Genomic DNA, 23,000 nt, shown 5'->3' with positions numbered 1-23,000 from the left:
GATGCAGAAGGAATGTTTCCCTTGGCGGGTGAGAACAGAACTAGAGGACATAATTTAAGGATAAGGGCTAAACCATTTAGGACAGAGATGAGGGGGAATTTCTTCACTCAGAGAGTGGTGAACCTGTGGAACTCATTGCCACAGAGGGCAGTGTACGCCAGCTCATTAAATATATTTAAGAGGGAATTAGATATATTTCTACGGGCAAAAGGGGTTAAGGGTTACGGAGAGAAGGCGGGGACGGGATACTGAATTAAAGGATCAGCCATGATCTCATCGAATGGCGGAGCAGGCACGAAGGGCCGAATGGCCTACTCCTGCTCCTATCTTCTATGTATCTATGTATCTATGTAACACTCCTTAGCAGTTGGGTAGCGAAGGAGGAAGTAGCAAAAGGCTTACTCGATGTGATATTAAAAATCTCAGCTGTCTGTTGTTTCTGGTTTTTTATAGGCTATATTCACACATACAAAACTACATTCAGGATGCATTTTTCTGTAATTTAATCAGACTTTCACCACTAATGAAAGGAACATCAATCCCAACACTTCTCCAGGTATTCCTAAACTGTACAATCCTAAACATTCTGGTTTAAATCTGCCGCTTGACATCCTTGTGGTTATAACAGAGATTTTGTTTTCATTCAACAAATTATTATCTTACCAGTATCCCACTCGGACTTTGACAGACATGCCTAGCTTCCACAACCTTTTTTTAGGTAATAGTTACCTCTCCACAGAAATGAGCCTGCAGGTGTGTTCATGTGCACAAAGAGGCTCTTCATTTGTATATTATAGGAAGCATGATTATGTCCACTGCCCAGTTAGATGGATGTTCCTGATGATACTCTACCCAATTTTCATATTTAAACAAATGATATTGAAAGAACTCAGTATAACACTCTCTGGAGATTATTGAGCTTATTCATTAGCGCCCAAAATTGGGCACAATCTGTGTGGCATGCAGCCAAAACACGTCAGAACAGAGAGGCCTGAGGACCGTCCTCAATTGGTTCTTGGGCCTTGTCGACATAATTACAATGATCTGCAGGCGCCAATCGGGTCTGGGCCTTTCGTATTTCTGTGAGGTACAAAGGTGAGTCCAGGGGGAGAGGAAAGCAGGAGAGGGGCCTGCCCAGCCAGAGTCTTAATGTAGAGGCAGGAGGAGCACTCTTGCTACTCCTGGCTCCACATTAAGGTAAGTTAAAAAAAAACTACGTGCAGGCTTCTTCCGCGGCTCTACAGACTGATGGTTAAGCCACTGTAGAGCCTGAAAAAGTAGTCAGAGCTTGCAACAATACAAGCTCCGGCTACTTTTCATCAATTTCGGGAACAGGTCTGGAAATGTGCTCATTTAAGGCAGCCTCCATGGCAACCTAAGAAAAGGCCGTACCAAATTTAACACTGGCCCGGGCGCATGTGCAAATCTGGCATGGGCCTCTCCATTGCACCCATTTTACACCCGTAAAAAAGCCGCAACAATGTTTAATTTAGACCCCACCAACCCTGTACGACATATCGAAGGGACTGAGGGGTGTAGTGGATCAGGATATCGGTTTCACTTCTGGGATCTGGGTTTGAATTCAGCCCAGACTGACAGGAGGGAAGTTTCCTTTCTCTGTAAGCTGTAATGGTCCCATATGAATTTAATTCATGCAGTCTTAACCCAATTTATAGTAGGTGTGAACCCATCAGACAAAATTGGCAATTGAGTGGAAAATGGAAATGTCACACTGAGCTTTTTTTTAATTCTGAAATTGAGGGTTAGAACATTTTTGGGGGCCAGAAGGAGCTTTAGTTTACAGGCAGCAGCCTAACCAGGCTGTACTTGATGCTGACACTGGGTTACTGCAATGAGATAAAATGGAAAAAAGAATTTCAAACATGAAGAACCATCAATTGGCTCATTTGGTTCTGCGGCGGTCAGGTTGGTTGCTGCACTCACATATCCCATTGCTTGCTGTTCAGGTCGATCAGGAGCATACACAGTAACAGCCAGCATTTTAAGATGACAGGAAGAGTTTCAATCCATTTCTCAGCTTGTTAGTGTTTCACAATAAGAATCAGCATTTTTTCACTGAGATTGGTGGCTGTCAGTATCTGCCAATCAGATTAGTTAGAAGCCAGGACTGTAAGCTGTCAGAACTAATTAGATAAGGTAGAAGGCAGGGGGAGCACTCCTGCTACTCCTGGCTCCACATTAAGGTAAGTTAGAGGAACGGTAGCATAGTGGTTATATTACTGGACTAGTAATCCAGAAGCCTGGGCTACAGGCTTGACATAGTTATACTCACAGAATCATACCTCTCAGCCAATGTCCCAGGCTCCTCCACTACCATCCCTGGGTCTGTCCTGTCCCACCGGTAGGACAGACCCAGCAGAGGCGGCAGCACAGTGGTATACAGTCGGGAGAGAGTGGCCCTGGGCAGCCTCAAAATTGACTCCAGACCCCATGATGTCCCATGGCTTCCGGTCAAGCATAGGCAAGGAAACCGCCAGCTGATTACCACCTACCGCCCTCACTCAGCTGATGAATCAGCACTCCTCCATGTTGAACACCACTTGGAAGAAGCACTGAGGGTAGTGAAATAAAGAATAGATTTGCCTTTCTAATCTAGGCTTTATTAACTTAAAAATCCTGTAGCACATCTTCAACACCCAGTCCCAACTAAAGGCTGGAAAGAACTGAATTTAAGATGGCCACCACAAATCACATGACATCAACTACCAATGAGATTACAGCATATATCCCAAGGCAGGAAACAAACAACCAATCACAATACTTCTTACTAAACATAAAGAATAATCACCACATTCACCCCTCCTTTTAAAATATACTCCAACCTAAATAACCTTTACAATTTATAATTAATTATTTACAACTGAAACTATGCACAGACAAAATAAAACTATTCAACATGACACAATACTAAGTGAGCAACAACGAATAGTAACATTGCACATAAGTATTAAGTATCTCTCAACTAAAACAATATAATATAATATTTCAACAATTTTAAAACATTACTATCAATTTAAAAGTCCATTTTCAATCGGTCGACCGGATATCTTGTTCGCGTCGACCTTCTTAACCTTGGTGAAATTCCTTGCCCTCCCACACCAGGAGACACAGAAGTATCTTCTGCAGGAAGGCTATCCATATCCCGATTTTCAACGGTTTCCGGATTAGAAATCCCATCAGGAGGTAAACTGGGACGGTCATGAACATCCATCGAGGGCTGACTAATAGAAGTATAATTATCTGCAGTCGGATTGGAAATATTCGTAGTATCTGTAACAGCATCCACATTATCTGAATCATGACTATTGTTAATATCCTCAGAAGAGGGCTGGCCACCACAAGGAGCCAAGTCTTTAATTGAAACGGTACTTTCTTTCCCATCTTGGAATCGAATATGAGCATATTGGGAATTTGCCTCCAACAGCTCCACCTCCTCCACTAAAGGATCATATTTTGACAATCTAACATGGCGTCGAAGCAGCACAGGTCCCTGCATAGTAAGCCATGAAGGTACCGAATATCCCATAGTACATCTCCGCGGATAGTTAAAGAGCCTTTCATGGGGGGTCACATTAGTAGCCGTTGAAAGCAATGATCTAATGGAATGCAGGGCATCAGGCAGTACCATTTCCCACTGTGTATTCTTAAGGTTCCGGGATGTCAAAGCCAACATAACTGCCTTCCAGATCACCCCATTGTATCATTCGCACTGTCCATTACCCTGGGGATTATGCAGGGTAGTTTTGCTAGTAGAAATTCCCCGACTCTGAAGGTATTCCTTCAACTGGGAAGACATAAAAGAACTTCCCTGATCCAAATGGATATACGCAGGCATCCCAAAGATGACAAAAAGTTGAGTCAGACATTTGATAACTATAGCAGCTGATACATCTGCACAAGGAAAAGCAAAAGGGAACCTTGAAAACTCATCCACAACAGTAAATATATATCGGTTTTGAGTAGTTGAAGGAAGAGGCCCCTTAAAATCGATGCTCAAACGTTCAAAAGGAGAAGTAGCCTTTATAAGATGAGCTCGTTGAGGCTTAAAGAAATTCGGTTTACACCGAGCACAGATAGAACATGATGAAGTCATCCGCTTGACGTCTTCAACTGAAAAGGGCAAATTCTTACTGCGTACGAAGTGTATCATCCTCGTAACCCCAGGATGGCATAAGGCATTGTGAAGATTAATAAGCGTATCTCCGTGAATCACAGAACAATAAGCCCTCGACAGCGCATCAGCAGCAACATTATCCTTCCCCGGACGATAAACTATATCAAAATGGTAACATGCCAACTCAATCCTCCACCTCATTATTTTATCATTCTTAATCTTTCCAAAATGTTTGACATCAAACATAAAGGACACAGACTTTTGATCAGTTACCAACGTAAAATGTCGCCCCGATAAATAATGTCTCCATTTACGCAGTGCTTCTACTATTGCATACGCCTCTTTCTCTATTGAAGAATGCCTTTTTTCACTATTGTTCAAGGTACGTGAGAAAAAGGCCACAGGTCTTCCATTTTGGTTCAGAGTAGCCCCAATTGCAAAATCAGAAGCATCCGTCTCAATCACAAAAGGAACCTGCTCATCAATAGAATGCACAACTGCTCCAAGGATATCCTTTTTAAAATTATCAAAACACGTCCTGGCCTCCCATGATAGAGGATATGTCGTAACCTGAATAAGAGGCCAGATCTTCTGTGAAAAATTTGCAATCCAATTAGAATAGTAAGAAAACAGTCCAACAACTCGTTGCAAAGTTGGGGAAGCTGCAACATGCATGTTAAATAGCAGAGGCAGCAAGCTATAGACAGAGCTAAGTGATCCCAAAATCAACAGATCAGATCAAAGCTCTGCAGTCCTGCCACATCCAGTCGTGAATGGTGGTGGACAATTAAACAACTAACGGGAGGAGGAGGCTCCATGAATAACCCTATCCTCAATGAAAGCGAGTGCAAAAGACAAGGCTGAAGCATTTACAACCATCTTCAGCCAGAAGTGCCAAGTGGATGATCCATATCGGCCTCCTCCTGAGGTCCCCACCACCACAGAAGCCAATCTTCAGCCAATTCGATTCACTCCACATGATATCAAGAAACGGCTGAGCGCACTGGATACAGCAAAGGCTATGGGCACTGACAACATCCCAGCTGTAGTGCTGAAGACATGTGCTCCAGAAATAACTGCGCCTCTAGCCAAGCTGTTCCAGTACAGCTACAACACTGGCATCTACCCAACCATGTGGAAAGCTGCCCAGGTATATCCTGTCCACAAAAATCAGAACAAATCCAATCCAGCCAATTACTGCCCCATCAGTCTTTTTTTAAATTAATTCATGGGCCTCGCTGGCAAAGCAAGCATTTATTGCCCATCTCTAGTTGCCCTTGAGAAGGTGGTGAGCTACCTTCTTGAACCGCTGCAGTCCGTGTGGTGAAGGTACTCCCACAGTGCTGTTAGGGAGGGAGTTCCAGCATTTTGACCCAGCAACGATGAAGGAGCGGTGATATACGTCCAAGTCAGGATGGTGTGTGACTTACAGGAGAACTTGGAGGTGGTAGTGTTCCCATGCGCTTGCTGCCCTTGTCCTCCTAGGTGGTAGAGGTCGCGGGTTTGGGAGGTGCTGCCGAAGAAGCCTTGGTGAGTTGCTGCAGTGCATCTTGTAGATGGAACACACTGCAGTCACGGGCTGATAAGTGGCAGGTAACATTCACGCCACACAAGTGCCAGGCAATGGCTATCTCCAACAAGCGAGCGTCTAACCACCGCCCCTTGACATTCAACAGGCGCATGGGAATGCCATCAGCTGCAGGTTCCTTTCCAAATCACACACCATCATGACTTGGAAATATATCGCCAATCCTTCATCGTCGCTGGGTCAAAATGCAGGAACTCCCTCCCTAATAGCACTGTGGGGGTACCTTCACCACACGGACTGCAGCGGTTCAAGAAGGGTGGGGAGTTACTTAAGTGCGTAAAATGATGTATTGTGGGTCACCGTGATTCCTTGGAGTCACTTTGATTGCCTTAGGGAGTCAGGAAAATGCTGGAGGTACTCAGCAGGTCAGATAGCATTTGTGAAGAGAGAAACAGAGTTAACGCTTCAGGTCGATGACCTTTTGACAGAACTGGAAAAAAGCAGGAAATAGAACAGATTTTTAAGCAAGTTTAGGGGCTGGGAAATGGGGGAGGGGATGAAAGAACAAAAGGGAAGGTCTGTGATAGGATAGGAGGCAGGGGAAGTAAAGAGACATTAAGAGATATTCAAGGCAAAAGGAGATGGTAATGGGACAGGTTAGGAAACAAAGGTTTTAAGGAGCGTCTTAAAGGAAGAGAGAGAGAGGCGGAGAGGTTTAGGGAGGGAATTCCAGAGCTTAGGGCCTCGGCAGCTGAAGGCACGGCCACCAATGGTGGAGCGGTTAAAATCGGGGATGTGCAAGAGGCCAGAATTGGAGGAGCGTAGAGATCTCTGAGGGTTGTAGGACTGGAAGAGGTTACAGAGATAGGGATGGGGATGATGCCATGGATGGATGCATACGAGGTGCAATGTCACATGTTGATACTTTCAAGGTAAAAAAAAGCACCCACTGAATCAAAGGAATTGACCACAGTCTATGTACAACAAACAGGTCAGTTTTAAGAAGCGTCTTAAAGAAGGAAAATGAGGTGGAGAGGTATAGGGAGGAAATTGCAGAGCTTAGGGCCCGGGCAGCTGAAGGCACGGCCACAAAAGGTGGGGCGATTAAAATCCGGGATGCACAAGAGGCCGGAATTAGAGGAGCGCAGAGATCTCGGAGGGTTGTAGGGCTGGAGGAGGTTACAGAGATAGAGAGGGGTGAGGCCACGGAGGGATGTGAAAACAAGGAAGGGAATTTTAAAATTGAGGTGCTGCCGGACAGGGGGCCAGTGTAGGTCAGCAAGCACAGTGGCTGATGGGTGAATGGGACTTCACATTTCATTGCTGTTTGTGGGAGCTTGCTGTGCAGAAATTGTCTGGCACATTTCCTATATTACAACAGTGACTACACTCCAAAGGTACTTCATTGGCTGTTAAGTGCTTTGGGACGTCCTGAGGTCATGAAAGGCGCTGTAGAAATACAAGTTCTTTCCTTTTCCATTGCTGTGTGGAACTGAGCAAATGCCTGATAAGTCTGGTTGCACCAAGATCGCCTTTTTGCATAAGGATGGGTCCTTTGCCCGCAGCACTGGCATCAAGAATGCCAAAATAAGCCATCGCTGTGCCTGGCTAGCGACTGGCTTGATCTGAAGTGGGACACGGTCGTGCTTGTCCCCTCAGCAGAAGATGCTCCTTTAACTGTTAGCTCTGGTAATGGCTCTGTGCTTGTAGCCAGATCAAGAATAACTCATCCACAGCAAGTAATCGCTTGTGTAGGAGATTGCATTGCTTCTGTGACATTGCTTGAGGCTTTGGCATTGTAACTTGTGTTGGCCCCCTTGGCGTCTGGTGACATTCTCCGCTTTGTGAAGACTGGGCCAGAACATTCTAGATGTTCCTTACCACTTTGACATGTGAGTGCAAGGCCGTTTTCTTGCAGCCTGTGAAGAACTCTTCAAAGGCATCGCTCGTGTTGTGCTTGGTTGGGTGTCTGTAGCAGGACGCCATTACTTTGTCTGCAGCACCTTTCAGTAGCAAACAGCATGTCAAATATATCTTGAAAATGTTCTCCCCCTGTCATGCAATAGCAAAGCTCTTTCGCATAATATTAGCGATATCAAAATCCATCATGGCAACACACAAACCATTTCACCCATTATGGTGAGTCTGAAGTGTGGGTGAGGGGTAGCCAACCCTCCAGGGTTGGCCTGGAGTATCCAGGAATTGAAGATTAATCTCCAGGACACTGCCGGGAGCAAAAACCCAGAGAAAAATCATCAGGACAATAAAAAAAATTGTTTTGTTTTACATATTTTGAGCACTTCTGTTTATTAATTATAAAAATATAGAATTATACAATGGTTACAGCACAGAAGGAGGCCATTTGGCCCATTGAGCCCATGCCGGCTCTCTGCAAGAGCTCTTCAGCTAGTCCCACTCCCCCCGCCCTTTCCCCGTAGTCCTGCAAATTATTTTCCTTCAGGTACTTGTAATGATATCAGCAAATAGTGATGTTATTTGCCTGTTTGATTATCATGCCTTACCAGCATAATTGCATGTATTGATTACTTATGCCTGACCAGCAGAAGGCATGTGACAGAGACAAGCAGTTTGGTTTTAGTTTCGCTTTTAGATGGATTTCTAGCATGATGTCTCCTGTAAATGCTGTTAACAAGAGTTGAACAAACTTTAGATTAAAAGACATTCTCTTTCATAAATGTCTCGTCATTGAACCCACAAAGAAATCAATACAGTACTTATCCAACTCCCTTTTGAAAGCCACGATTGAATCTGCCTCCACCACCCTCTCAGGCAGTGCATTCCAGATCCTAACCACTCGCTGCGTAAAAATGTTTTTCCTTATGTTGCCTTTGGTTCTTTTGCCAATCACCTTAAATTTGTGTTCTCTGGTTCTCAACCCTTCTGCCAATGGGAACGGCTTCTCTCTATCTACTCTGTCCAGACCCCTCATGATTTTGAACACCTCTATCAAATCTCCTCTCCATCTTCGCTGCTCTAAGGAGAATCCCAGCTTCTCCAGTCTATCCACGTAACTGAAGTCCCTCATCCCTGGAATCATTCTCGTAAATCTTTTCTGCACCTTCTCTAAGGCCTTCACATCCTTCCTAAAGTGTGGTGCCCAGATTTGGACACAATACTACGGTTGAGGCCGAACCAGTGTTTTATACAGGTTCATCATAATTTCCTTGCTTTTGTACTCTATGCCTCTATTTATGAAGCCCAGGATCCCGTAAGCGTTTTTAACCATTTTCTCAACCTGCCCTGCCACCTTCAATGATTTGTGCACATATACCTCCAGGTCTCTCTGTTCATGCACCCCCATTAGAATTGTACCATTTAGTTTATATTGCCTCTCCTCATTGTTCCTACCAAAGTGTATCACTTTGCAATTTTCTGCGTTAAATTTCATCTGCCAGGAGTCCGTCCATTCCACCAGCTTCTCTCTGTCTTCTTGGAGCTGGGGGTAAAAAAAACGCTGTTTGACTAAGATTCAAGAAACGTCCAACTGGGTAACAGAGTCTGCTCGCTTTCCAATTGTGTGGGAAGGCGGGGCACCGCGAGGATGGATGTGTCGGGTGACCAATGGCGGGAGCGTGGGGGCGGGGCAGCAGGTCATGTGATGACACCTCCAGGAATGTGTCTGCCAGAGTTGGCAACCCTGCTGGCGATGGAATCGGAATATGTGAAATTAGTCACAGGAATAGTGCTAATGAGATTGTACTGTTACTTAGACAGATACAGAGGATACACTCTATCTGTGGTTGGTGACTCATTTCAGATATACCCAGCATTGCATCTAAAAGAAGTTAATCATATTTATACCTCTCGAGCTCATCCTTAATTGCTCCTAAATTGTCAGTGAACCTCTTCCTAATAGTCTTAAAACATTTTTGTCGCCAAAGCATTGTTTGTCTTCTATAAACATGAATTATTTATTTGGAAGTTGTTGCAATTGATACACTCCAATATGGTCTTTGACCCAACATGAAAACTCCCATTTCTACCTCTAGTGTCTGGATGACTACACAACATCTGCTAAAATAATAGGGTCGCACCATATCTTGGCTTCTCGATGGCATTGGTGGATAGCTGGTCTCCTGTCGGTATTCCCAGGACAGTGTCTAGTGCAGGGAGGTCATAACCTCAAAGAGAAGAGTTCCCCCACAAAAAAACATGAACACACTCCTGGAGCTGACGTCATCCGTTCGTATCTTACTGAATTGTAGGACAATAGGGCTGAGGACTGGAGCCTTGTGCAAAGAAATGAAATACATGTTTTCTCTTTCTTTTCTTGAAGGGGTGACTCTCCATGGTGCTGGCTGTCAGCTAGTACCTCACCCGAGTGGTCGCTGTTCTAGTGTGAAACTAGTAATTGAGCCCCTCGCTATCTCTGTAACCTCCTCCAGCCCTACAACCCTCTGCGCTCCTCCAATTCTGGCCTCTTGCACTCCACCATTGGCGGCCGTGCCTTCATCTGCTGAAGCCCTAAGCTCCGGAATTCCCTCCCTAAACCTCTCCACCTCTCGCTCCTCCTTTAAGACGCTCAATAAAACCCTACCTCTTTCACCTGTCCTAGTATTGCCTTATGTGGCTCGGTGTCACGTTTTGTCTGATTACGCTCCTGTGAAGCGCCTTGGGGCGTTTGACTAAGTTAACAGCGCTATATAAATGCAAGTTGTTATGCTTTTGCTCCAGGTGGGGTTTGCACCTGTATGTGGGGTGCTCCTTTATTTTTTTTGTTAAATGGGTTACCGCTGGCGTTACTACAAGACCAGTCAGAAGCTCTCGGCTGCCAAGTCCATTGTTTTCACTGCTGTCTTTTATGATGTGAAGATGCTAAACACTGGGAGACATTCTTGACCTTAGCGCCTGGCCGATACTGTGGGAGATTATGTCGATGGGCTGAAAATCGGACGAGCTCAATGGCATGCAGCCAATCCGCTCCATCGCATTACCCCCAGGCTGTGAAGTTGAAAATGATTCCCAGTGAGGCTTCAATAAATTCCCATTAGCAGCAAAATAAGCTACTAGATCCCACCTCTGTCCCAGTCCTTACCTCACTCCCTGCCTTCACCTTTACACATTTCCTGCCTCACCCATATCCCATCCCTATCCCTTATTCTTACCCTTATCTCTCACTTTTATCCCTTATTCTTATCCTTATTCCCATTTCCTTATTCCTTATTTCACTGGAATAAGTGGCATAGTGGTTAGCACTGTTGCCTCACAGCGCCAGGGACCCGAGTTCGAATCCGGCCTCGGGTGACTGTCTGTGTGGAGTTTGCACATTCTCCCCGTGTTTGCGTGGGTTTTCTCCGGGTGCTCCGGTTTCCTCCCACAGTCCAAAGATGTGCGGGTTAGGTTGATTGGCTATGATAAATTGACCCTTAGTGTTAGGGGGATTAAATACGTGGGGTTACGGGGATCGGGTGGGATATGTGTCGGTGCAGGCTCGGTGGGCCAAAATGGCCTCTATCTGCAGTGTGGGGTTTCTGTGATTCTGTGAAATGAATATGAGCTGTCCTTGTACTGAAAAGAATGGCTTTATGATTTCGCTTGAAATAAGCATCAGAGAAATTCCTCCTCTGTTTATGATGTCACTAATACACAGTGACCAATGAAATCTTCCGCCGCTGCTTTAACAGAGTTCAGGGTTCACTCTGTTTTTGGTGACTACACAATGGACAAAAGCAGCACATCAACACAACAAACTTTATTTCCAACAAATTCATTATTTCCAGTCATAAGAATATTAGAAAACAGGAATGAGAGAGCCCTTTCTGTTCATTTAGGTCAATGTTCAGGACTGGCAGAGGCTATTCACTTCATTCTGCTTTGGGAACATGCCAATATCCTTTTAATCTATGTTAAGTCAGGAATCTGTCCATTTCTTTCTGAATGCTTCAATAGGTTTAGTTGAAGATTAGAAAGATCAGATATTATAATAATTAATGAGGTTTATCACGTAACAGCAAACATGTATGTACATAATATCACCTTGCAGAAACAGTACTTTGTGGACTACAGGAGTAACTACAATGGTGAAAAACAATATTCTCTCATGTCTCCCTATCACTCCACTGATGATTCAGTTCCATAGATTCCCATCACACCACACCCAGTGGCCAATATTCTTGAATTATTCTTGTGGGTGTTTTGACAATAAGCAGGAGGCTATTTGAGAACAAGAGGCATCACAGTTGATCATCTTCTTACACCTGTATGCCCAATTACATCAACAACAGCACCTTGAATTTATATAGTATCTTCAACATAGAAAAATGTCCTAAGGCACTTCACAGAGGTGTATGGGAAAAAATGGGTGCCAAGCCATAAAAGAAGATATTGGGAGAGGTGACCAAAAGTTTGGGTTTTAAGGAAGGTCTTAAGGAGGAGGGGGAAAGAGAGGCAGAAGGCTTTAGGGAAATAATTCTAGAGCATGGGGCCTGAGTGGCTGAAGGCATAGTCACCAATGTTGAAGTGAAGGGAGGGGAAATGCATAAGAGGCCATAGTCAAAGGAATGGAGAGTTCAGGAGAGGTTGTAGGGCTGAAGGAGGTGACAGAGATAAGGAGGGATGAGGACACGTGGGGATTTAAACATGAGGATGAGAATTTTAAAGCTGAGGCATTGGAGAACCGGGAGTCAATGTAGACCGGGTGATGGGTGAGCGGGACAAAGGTGCTGGATGGATACAGGCAGCTGCATTTTGGATGACCTGAAGTTTACAGGAGGTAGAGGATGGGAGGTTGACCAGGAGAGCATTGAGTAATTGAATCGGGAGGTGACAAATGTATGAATGAGATTTTCAGCAGATGAGCAGAGGTAGGGGCGCAGCCAGGTGATGTTATGGAGGGGAAAGTAGTCTGTCTTTTTGATGGAGAGGAATATGGGGTCAGCTCAGCTCGGAGTCAAATAGGACGCCAAGGTTGCAAACAACCTAGCTCAGCAATGCTAGATAGTAATCTGAAGTAGATGCTCACCAATATTCCCTTCTCACTGAGGCCAATGATAGAACTCCTACTACTGCCCCAGCTGAAATCAGGTAATTCAGCGCTGGGCAGAGATCGAAGCTGGGATTTTCCTGATCTGTATGAGCTCACTGAGCCAATAAAGAAATGTTTTGAATTAGTATGGTTCACTACTGTTTATCTTGGTCTGGTGTCAGTACTTAAAAGTTACTTAATTGTATCTTTTTAGGCAATCTTTTTACAGGCAATCATATAGCTAGCCTGCATCTTGAACATTCTGCAAAATAAATTGTTAGAGCTCCAACACAACTCTGACTAATTTGTAACAGATTTATACCAATGAAATTATAACCAAAACTATATATGGCACCAGTTACTTATTTTAAGAACATTTCCTGCTAAAGATATATTTATTTACTGCTCAGTTAAATATCATGGCCCTGAATTTTCTTGGGGGTTATCCCAATGTCCCGCCGTAACTTTAGTGGGAGGTCGGCAGAATACCTCGACATACAGCATAAACAGCTATTTCTTCAGGGGTTTCACCGATCTCCCACCGAGGTCACAGCAAGAGACTGGGAGGACCCCTACCTGAATTCAGGACCCATATTTGACGAAGATTACAAATGTCTGCATTAACTATGCTTGTGGAGACTTAAATAAATGATAATTCCAATTGGTTGATTTTTTTTGTTTATCCAAACAACATTTTAACAAATATGAAGAGATGTAACAGCAACAATTTACATTTATACGGTGTCTTTAATGTAGAAAGTGTCTCAAGGTTAAGAGGAGAAACATACACTGAGCAGTACTAGAAAAATTAGAAGAGATGAGCAAAAGACAGTTTGAAAGGATAGGTTTTGGAAAGGCTTCTGAAGGTAAAGAAAGAATTTGCAAGGAGGGGTTTAGGGAGGGAGTTCCACAGAGTGGGGAAAAGACAGCTAAAAGTCCTGCAACCAATGGCAGAACGGAGGGATGCTACAGAAGGCGAGACGTAGAAGACGGAAGAGCATAAGATGGGGCTTATGGCAGGAGAATGCTGCAAATTTAGAGTAGGACAAGCCCATGGGGGAATTTGTAAATGAGCACAGGATCTTGAATTTGATTCACTGGTAACGAGTCAATGGGTGATGGGCTAGCAGGACTTAGTGTAAAACAGCATGTGGACAGCAGAGTGTTGGATGAGTTTGAGTTTGTATATGATGGAATTCAGAAGGCTCCTGATCATTCATCGTAATTTTGATAGAAAATCTGTGGAAACCCCAGAGAAACAATATAAATGATGTTTCCATGGATTCTCCACTGAAGTTATGGTGGATGATCAGGAGAACCCTCATGAAAATTCAAGCTCCATATTCAGAATTTAAAAAAAAAATTCATTCATGGGATGTGAGCATCACTGGCAAGGCCAGCATTTATTGCCCATCCCTAATTGCCCTTGAGAAGGTGGTGGCAAGCCACCTTCTTGAACAGTTACAGTCCATTGTAGCAGTTTTTTTGATACGACTGAGTGGCTTGCTAGTGACCATTTCAGAGGGATTATAGATTATATCCTATGATGATTCTTTTTATAATAGCTCATTAAAATCTGTGGTATATTCTCTCCTATTTATAATTGCTGGCAAGTTAAGGTCACTTATTTTATAATTGAACAGAGTTTTTAGTTTAGTTTGTCATAAATTTATTCCCCACCACCACCACCACTAAGGTTCCCCATTCTAATGTTCTATGTGAGTGATTGAGTTAGACCTCTGCCAATGACACACTTGAGCCAGCCATGGGGAGGTGTGAGGGAGGCAGGCCATAGTCATACATGCTCTAATTTTCCCTCTTTCCCAGAGGATAAGTCCTTGGCCTTCGATCTAGCTTTGCTGCAGATGGCAAATCTGAAATTGTGTGCTTAATATCCGGAGAGTATCTTAGGCATAATTCCAAGTCCCTCCACTTCTTTCCTCAATATGTTAATGCTCCAGTGTGCTGCAATATCATTCCATTGTGATGACTCTTTCTGCTCCAGTAAGTAAATCAGTTGATATCTGAAACTCCATTAGGTTTATAGATACTAATAAAGAGAGACCTTAATAGCTTTCTTTTGAAGACCAATTTCCCAGATATTTTGGGGCAGAAATTGGTTATCTTTGTGCCTGTTTCGAAAATGTAGGCAAAAATCATCGATTTCACAGGGCCTGCGCCTCAAGGACACCTGAATAACATCCAATACCATTGGCGTTGGACAATTTTCAGGCAGATGCACCAGATGCCTAAAACAAGCATTAGGCCCCTAGCATGTGCTAATGAGCGGCCTAACGTCTGTTTTAGGACCTCTCAGAGAAACTGGGTTGCCCGTCGGGCCTGCAGTGTTCAAGTTTACCAGGCGTGAATGCAGCCGCCACCAAAAAGGTAAGTTTATTCTTTTCTTTAATTCGTGTGGATCCAGGAGGAGCTTCTCCTGGCTCCAGAGCACTGCTGGTAGCCACTGCCAGCCTCGATCTGCCATCGTCGGCACTTACCTGAGGTTGGCTGCCAGCGAGGCAAGCAGCCCAAAATTTGTTTTCTGAATTGGGTGAGCTGCCTGTGGAGTCATGACAGGCTCCGAAAATGGGACTAGTCAATATTCTATCCCTTAGTCGCCATTACATACTGAAAGAGAATCATTGCACCAAACACCAAAATATTAGCAGTCTTTGACACCTGGGCCCTGAAGTACCTGTCTTCCACCATCACTCCGACCGAAAGCCGGTAGAGTACACAAGGAAACACCATAAGCGGCTGTTTATACCATATCCCGGGGGGGGAGGGGGTTCACCAGTCTTCTGCCAGAGAGACAGTGAGAGACCAGTAGAGCCCCTTGCAGAATTTCAGGGCCCTGTTATTCTTTTCTTCTTAAATATGAAATGGCATTAAATAAAGTCTGTTAATGAGGGAAATGAAATGGATGCAGCAGAATTCTTTATCACAGGAAGTGACATAACTTAATTTCCTGGGCACTGTGTTGTGAAAAAGCAAAACGGATTTGCCTTACAATTGGAAGCGCTGAACAGATTACCAGCAAATTCTTGACCCGTAGCTTTGCTCACATGAGCATATGTCAAAAGCTGGCTGTAATGGCCAACAACCTTTCACCGTATTCAGAATTAGAATGAGGGGTGAATATATAAGGTAGCGACACATACCTTTAAGTGTTCATCAAAAAATTCAATAGTTAACTTGCAGAAATAATCTTGTTAGTTGAATAATCTACTAAATTCCCAATTTACCTAGCAATCAATCTTTACGGGGTTCCCAGCTTTCTTTTGAGTGCTTTGACAGAAAGTTACAAGGAAAGATGTTTCAGTTCATCAAAGAGAGTCCTGCCAGTATCTCTGCTGAGACTATCACAGAAGTTTACAATTTCATTCAGCATTATTCTGAACCGTTGATTGTTCAACCTATTGATAAAATTGATGCTGACACCAGTGAACCTCTGTGGTGGACTTCTTTGAGTGGCAGTGACTGCTGGAGTATTTTAATATGAAACAAATCCTAAACTTAAGCATAAAAATCATTGGCGTGATATTAACTATGGCAGCTTCCCAATTGATTAGATATTTACTAACAGTCTGCACTTCTGTAATGTTAATAAAGAGCTAAACATTCCATATGATGTAGACATTCTCCATTTCTAAACTAAAGGTTCTGGAAGATTCTGGCCTTCTTCCTTATGAAAACATTAGAAGCCAATAGTCACAATCTTGTGTTCACTTCTGAAGCATCATCTTCAAGTGGAGGGTTTATTTTGCCTGGGTTGTAAAAATTTCTTCTCAAATCTGCAAGTTAACAGAAAAGATTATACAAAGATTTAAAAATACCTAATAGATGAAGAATTACTCTGGTCACTATGTGCAGTGAAATGGTAAATATATTCTTGAAGATTTTCTCTGGTTGGTATTTGAGAGATTAACAACACATTCTTTTTCAACAAGCTTTTGAAAAATTTCCCTAGAAATACAATCCAGAGGATTCACAATGTCACAACGCAGTGACCAGAGCAATTCCTCCCCCATTACAAGGTGACATTGGGAGCTGTATTTTCTTCCTCTATCCCACCCCAAATCAGGCAGAGAAACAGCAGGGAAAATGAGCTTGGCCTACTGCCACCTCGCCACCCCAACATTAATTTCCTTCCCCACCTCCATCGGGACCACTGCTGGCTGCCCATTCCCCACCCGCCACCTGTAAATGTCGGCGAACAGGTGGAGCCCAAATTCTCAGCCTATTTCCCTCCCATCCACCCCTCTTGCTGCCATTCCCCAAGACCATCAGGTGAAGCCTGGCGGTTGTCCCTGGTGCTCGTGTGTGAAGGCCCTGAACTCCCTGGATGGATGGTCTGGTAGCAGCCTCCTCTCCTTTCCATTTCATCATTATTTCTCACTGAGCCTTCAGTAAAAATTTAGGTGTAGTCTTCGGGGCTCCTCTGCCCCTTTAATTGTCCTCCCCTCTCCTCTGGTGCTGCTGCAGCACCGGAAAATGTTTCCGCCCTTGCAGTGTCAGGCTCCCACTTGCTACCAGGGATCCTACTGGAATGCACAATGACCTCTGACCCAGGCAAATGGATTGCGGTCATGGCAGGTAGAAGTCGAGCCCCGACTCTCCTGAGGTGGGAAGAGGTGAATTCAGATCTATGTTGGGGTTTTGCTAGAATACAAACAAATACATCTGGGCAAGCAGAAAAACAGGGAAGCTGCCACAGATAATGTTGCTGATGTTGGCCCGGATTTTGCTGTACTAATAACGGCAAGGCTGTCAGCACTCACCGTTATTACTAGGTAAAACTGTCAGCAGCTTCTGGCATCCGCATATGCTCAGTTAAATGCGGAAATCCGGAAGTTGCTGTCAGTGATACGCTGCTCCTTCACAGGCTGCACTGTTGCAGTCTTTGCCGATGGAATCACCACAAAAATCACTGTTAAGGTGTGAACTTAAGCTGATTACCCACTATTATCGCACTAAACACGGATGAAAAACTTAAGCCCTGTTCAATCAGGTGTAATTGAGTTTTTAACTGCATAGTAAGTCATAATTACTGCTGAAAAACCTCTCTGAGCCTGAAATATTAATTTTAAAAGTGTGGAGTCTCATTCCCTCAGAAGAAAATTAATGTTGCAGAAAAAAAATATTTTTTTAATATACTTTTTGTGTTTTGCTCTTTTATGTCTCTCTCTCAATCCCATGTGTATGACGTAATCTTTATTTGACTTCCAGTACAATGATTTAAATGTAGTTTATATTTCCTGCTTTTTACTTTCTGCTTTGCCATCTGTGAGGATTCCTCAGTCTGATTGGTTGAGCAGCTTCCCTGCTGCTTTTACCTGCTGACAATGCCACAGATCCCCTGTAGAGGGTGCCAAATTCAAATAGATGCCGGAAGAGTAGAAATCTCTGCTGACAAGGTCGTTAAAAGTCTGTGGGCAACTGTACGCGAGGTGAATGGTGAAAGACGTTCCTTTGTCGCTCATAGCAAAATCCGGGACATTATGGCCTAGAAATTCAGTGCCCTTAGCGCCGATTTTGCGGCGCTAGAGGGCCTAGCGCTGCAATTGGCGCCGGCGCCGAAATTGCCTGGGGCCCTTCCGCCGCGGTAGACCGGTAGCGCTGCGCCGGCACCGATGACGTCATCGGTGTGCACAGCGTCCCGGTTGCCATGCCGACGGGCCCCAGCGCCGAAATTCAGTTGCGGCCGCCTCGCCCGTGGCAGCCGCAACTAAGACTCTGGCAACAGAGTCTTACATGACTTTGCGCCGGCGCATTAAAGGCCCCGCGGCGGCCGGCCGCTTTCCCGCCGGCCGCCTGGCCGCAGCTCCCTCCCCGGACTTCCCCCCCCCCCCCCCCCCCCGGAACAGAAGCAAGCCCGGCACTTGTCCGAGGTGCCGGGCTCATTTTTAAAAAGATTTTCGCGGGCCGCGGCCGGGTGCAGGCAGCTCCTCCTTAAGGGAAGGAGGAGGCCTGCACTTCCCGAACCTGCCGCACCGCAGCGGGCGCCGCAGCGTCGGAATAGCGCCGAAATTCAGTGCGTTGCGCCAGTTTTCAGGCGCAAACAGCTCTCACCAGCGCCGGCAGCCGTTTGGGCGCAGAACTATTGAATGTTGGGCCCGACCAGCGCGACTTAGCTCCGGCACTAACTTCCGGCGCTAAAGCCCTGGCTGCGCCAAAACTCAATTTCTAGGCCATTATATTTTCAAGGTTACTGCCTGTGCAATTAGAAATATTTTAATAAGCAAGTTACCTCAGGGGTATCACTTTACTACAGTTCCTTCATATATTTAAAGTGTTACCATCACTTCTTAGAAAATGTTTAGGATGTGCTGTCGAAAATCCACTCACATCTGCACGCTGTTCAGTGCGTGACTATATTCATTGATTAATCACCAAGAAGTACAATTTAGCTACCATATATATTTTTTCCAAAAACTGTGGGGTAGATTTTGACTTTGTGAGATAGTGTAAAATGACTAATGGCGAATTGGCAGCCCGTTTTAGATCTCTCCCGATTTTTATTTCCATTGACTTCAATCTACCCCGTCTATTCTTTACAGATGTGTTCTATTTGTGAGATAAAGAACAACAGCAACATCTTGTATTTATATAGCGCCTTTTAACATAGTAAAACCTCCCAAGGAGCTTCACAGGAGGTATGTCTAGAGGTAATAAAGGCTAGAATGAGGGTTTCAGCAGCAGATGAGCTGAGGCAGGGGTGGAGTCGGGCAATGTTCTGGAGGTGGAAATAGGCAGTCTTTGTTATGCTGCGGATATGTGGTTGGAAGCTCATTTCGGGGTCAAATATGACACCAAGGTTGCAAACAGTCTGGTTCAACCTCAGACAGATGCTAGGGAGAGGGATGGAGTTGATGGCTAGGGAACGGAATTTGTGACAGGGAATGAAAACAATGGCTTCTGTCTTCCCAATATTTAGTTGGAAGAAATTTCTGCTCATCCAGTACTGGATGTCTGACAATTTAGAGACAGTGGAGGGGTCGAGAGAAGTGGTGGTGAGGTAGAGCTGGGTGTCGTCAATGTACATGTGCAAACTGATGCTGTGTTTTCAGATGATGTCACCAAGGGGCAGCATGAGAAACAGGAGGGGGCCAAGGATAGATCCTTGGGGGACACCAGAGGTAATGGTGTGGAAGCGGGAAAAGAAGCCATTGCAGGTGATTCTTTGGCTGCGATTACATAGATAAGAGTAGAACCAGGTGAGTACAGTGGGCACAGATTTGGGAGGTGACAACACGTTCAAGGACTTTGGAGCTAAGGGAGGCTGGAGATGAGATGGTAGTAAACAAGGATGGAGGGGTCAAGGGTTGATTTTTTGAGGAGAGGGGTGATGATGGCAGATTTGAACAAGAGAGGGACAGTACCTGAGGAGAGAGAACTATTAACAATATCAGCTAACATGGGAGCCAGAAAAGGAAGTTGGGAGTTCAGCAAATGGTGAGAATAGGGTTGAGGGAGCAGGCGGTGGGTCTCATGGGTAAGATGAGCTCAGAGAGGGCATGAGGGGAGATCAGAGAGAAACTGGAGAAAGATGCAAGTTCAGGGCTAGGACAGGGGGAAACCTTAGAGGAAGTTTGGCCTAGTGGGCTAGATGAAGGGAGGGAAGTGGCAGAGGTAGCTGATCGGATGGTCTCAATCTTAGTGACAAAAAATTCCATGAGCTCCTCGCACTTCTTGTTAGAGGTGAGAGTGGAGGAGACAGGGGAGAGGGATTTAAGAAGACGGTTTGCAGTAGAGAAAAGAAGCTGGGGGTTATCTTTGCAATCCAGAATGATCCTGGTGTGGAGATGCCGGTGTTGGACTGGGGTGGACAAATGTAAGAAGTCACACAACACCAGGTTATAGTCCAACAGTTTTATTTGAAATCCGAAAGCTTGTGATTTCAAATAAAACTGTTGGACTATAACCTGGTGTTGTGTGACTTCTTACAGAATGATCCTGGAATAGTGAGCAGTTTTGGCAGAGGAGAGCAGGACCCGATAAGGCTTTATGTGGTCCAGCCAGATCTGGCAGTGAATGGCTAAACCAGTTCTCTGCCATATCCTTTCAAGTCTGCATCCCTTGGACTTAAGGGAGCAGAAATAAGGGCTATACCAGGGGGAATGGCCAGGGTGAGAGAGAGTAATGGTTTTAATAGGGACTAGGGCATCAAATGGTGGTGGTGAGAGTGTGATTGAGCAGATCGGTAGCTGCAGAAATGTCATGGTGAATGGAGGGCAAAAGGCTAGACAGTTGGGATTTTGAAAGTGCAGTTGTAAGTGAATTAGGAGAGAGTTTTTTTTCCAGGGGTGGACACAAAGGAAGTTGGGTTGGGGGGGGTGGGGGAAAGAGGGGGATGTGGGGCAGAGAACGATACAAGGAAGTGGTCAGAGATGGCCTTATCTATGATTGACATGATGGGAGTAGAGTGGCCTTGTGAGATGACAAGGTTGAGGGGGTGGCCATGAATATGGGTTGGGGAGTTTACATGGAGGGAGAGATTAAGGGAGGATAGGAGGGCAGTGAACTCAGAGAACAGATAGCATGATGAATTGAGATGGAGGTTGAAATCACCGAGGATGAGAAGTCGCTCAGTGCAGAGGCTGAGGGAGGAAAGCAATGACGATATCTCTGTGAGAACATTTTTATGTTACGTGGGTGTGTGGTAGAGAATAAAGATTTTAAATGAGAGGTGAGAGGGGTGGAACAAGGTGAAATGCTCAAAGGACGAGAAAGTACCAGAGGAGTAGGGGGATAAGAGCTACACCGCCACCACGACTGTCTGGGCAGGGCAGGTGGTGGAAGATATAGTCAGGTGGGGAGACTTCACTTAGGGGGAAGGTGCCATCACCCCTCAGCCAGGTTTCCGCCAAGGCCATGATGTTGATGCAATCATCCACAATAAGCTCATGGATGGCAAGGGCCTTGTTCACAAGTGAATGGACATTCTGGAGGGAGATGCGGAGAGGGTCGGTGATAGCTGATCTGCTGCCAGAGTCCACAGGGTCAGCACTGGGAGGGGCAAGTTGGACGGGGAGGAGATTGGCAAGATTAACCCCCAGTGGGTGCGCTGGGCGTGAAGGTCAGCGAGAGAGTGTGGCAGTTGCCAGTAAAGAACTAGAAATATAAAACATAAACATGGCACATTAAATATTAATAGTGAATTTTAGAATAAATTCTGCAGTTGCCTGGTTTATTGATTGCTTGTTCTCTGATAGATTAGTCGGGGAGGGAGTACATGTCCCTACAGTGGTCACGTGCCTGTGCAATCCTGGCAATCTATTGTGGAGGGTGATGTGCAGCTTCCGGAGCAGGTATACATGCATCTAATTCTTGCTATTAAAGCAGTGACCCGTCCTATTCCCCATGTGGATTTGCGAATGTGAAATGCCCTACTATAATCTCACCTGGTAGTTTCAGTTTTCTGCAGCAGGTATTACAGTGATGTTTTACAGTGAAGTTTCTGATTGCTTCTTCTCCAAGGTTAGCTGGTCCAAACACCATTTCCTGTGACCTAAATATCACACAGTTAAATTGGGTGGGGGTGGGGGGAGAGGTGGAATTCAGACAAAGAAAATTAACCCATGCCAGTTGATTGAAATGCAGGCAGGACACCAACTTTGGGATGCCTGCGCATTACCATGATTTCTGTTCATTGGCTGCACACATCAGCAGGGGGCCCAATATCGTGAGTGCCTAGCACTACTTAAAGCTAGTCTGCAAGCACCAAGGTTTTCAGTCGCTGCACTGGAGGTCTTGGTTGAAGAGGTGGAACAGAGGAGAGATGTCTTGTATCCTCAGGGGGGAAGGAGGCCCTTCAGGCACTTGCTTAGGAGGCAGTGGCACGAGATAGCTGAGGAGGCCAATGCCAGGAGTATAGCTCCAAGAACATGGATGCAGTGCAGTAAGAAGTTCAATGATCTCACATGAGTGGTCAAGGTCAATGAAAGCATCTTCAAATGTCATATCCTATCAACCGCACCACTAGCCTCAGCCACTGTTCAATTCACCACACCCCCATCAGTCATCTACCAACAATTGCTATCAATCAAGGCTCATACCTAACATTCATATGCTTCACCTCACCTTCACACACTTAGCACTGTTGCATTACACACTGATTGATGTTATGATCTGCCTGCTGCCGGCAGTCGCTAGGTGTGCATGTGCAAACCCGTTTACAAATATGGCGTCCATCACACTTCCCATCAGAAGTGTGCGCGCGCGTTGTGTACGCCATTTCGGTAGTTAAAGAGGCCAATTGCTCCCCCTAGATCTGTGGGCAATGATCAAAGAGATGCGGTTAATGTTTACTACAAATTTGTTTTGAGCTATATCTGGTGATCCTCCAATAC

General features: G+C 45.0%; 1 protein-coding gene across 1 annotated transcript in view; it reads right to left on the bottom strand.

Annotated features, from left to right (window-relative positions):
* Positions 1-11,361: 11,361 nt before the first annotated feature.
* Positions 11,362-23,000, bottom strand: part of trpm6 (transient receptor potential cation channel, subfamily M, member 6) — a 239,866-nt gene continuing 228,227 nt past the window's right edge. Inside the window, exons 38-39 of the mRNA XM_086010032.1 lie at positions 22,053-22,159; positions 11,362-16,442 (exon numbers count right to left, since the gene is read on the bottom strand). Of these exons, the coding sequence (XP_085866158.1) occupies positions 16,360-16,442; positions 22,053-22,159 (190 nt within the window). The 3' untranslated portion in view covers positions 11,362-16,359. The remainder of the gene's footprint in view (positions 16,443-22,052; positions 22,160-23,000) is intronic.

The sequence above is a fragment of the Somniosus microcephalus genome, chromosome 1 (genome assembly GCF_052327205.1).
Source record: "Somniosus microcephalus isolate GS21.2 chromosome 1, FLI_Smic_1.0, whole genome shotgun sequence".
In the NCBI taxonomy this organism is placed as follows: Eukaryota; Metazoa; Chordata; class Chondrichthyes; order Squaliformes; family Somniosidae; genus Somniosus; species Somniosus microcephalus.
This window is presented reverse-complemented; position numbering and strand designations above follow the sequence as displayed.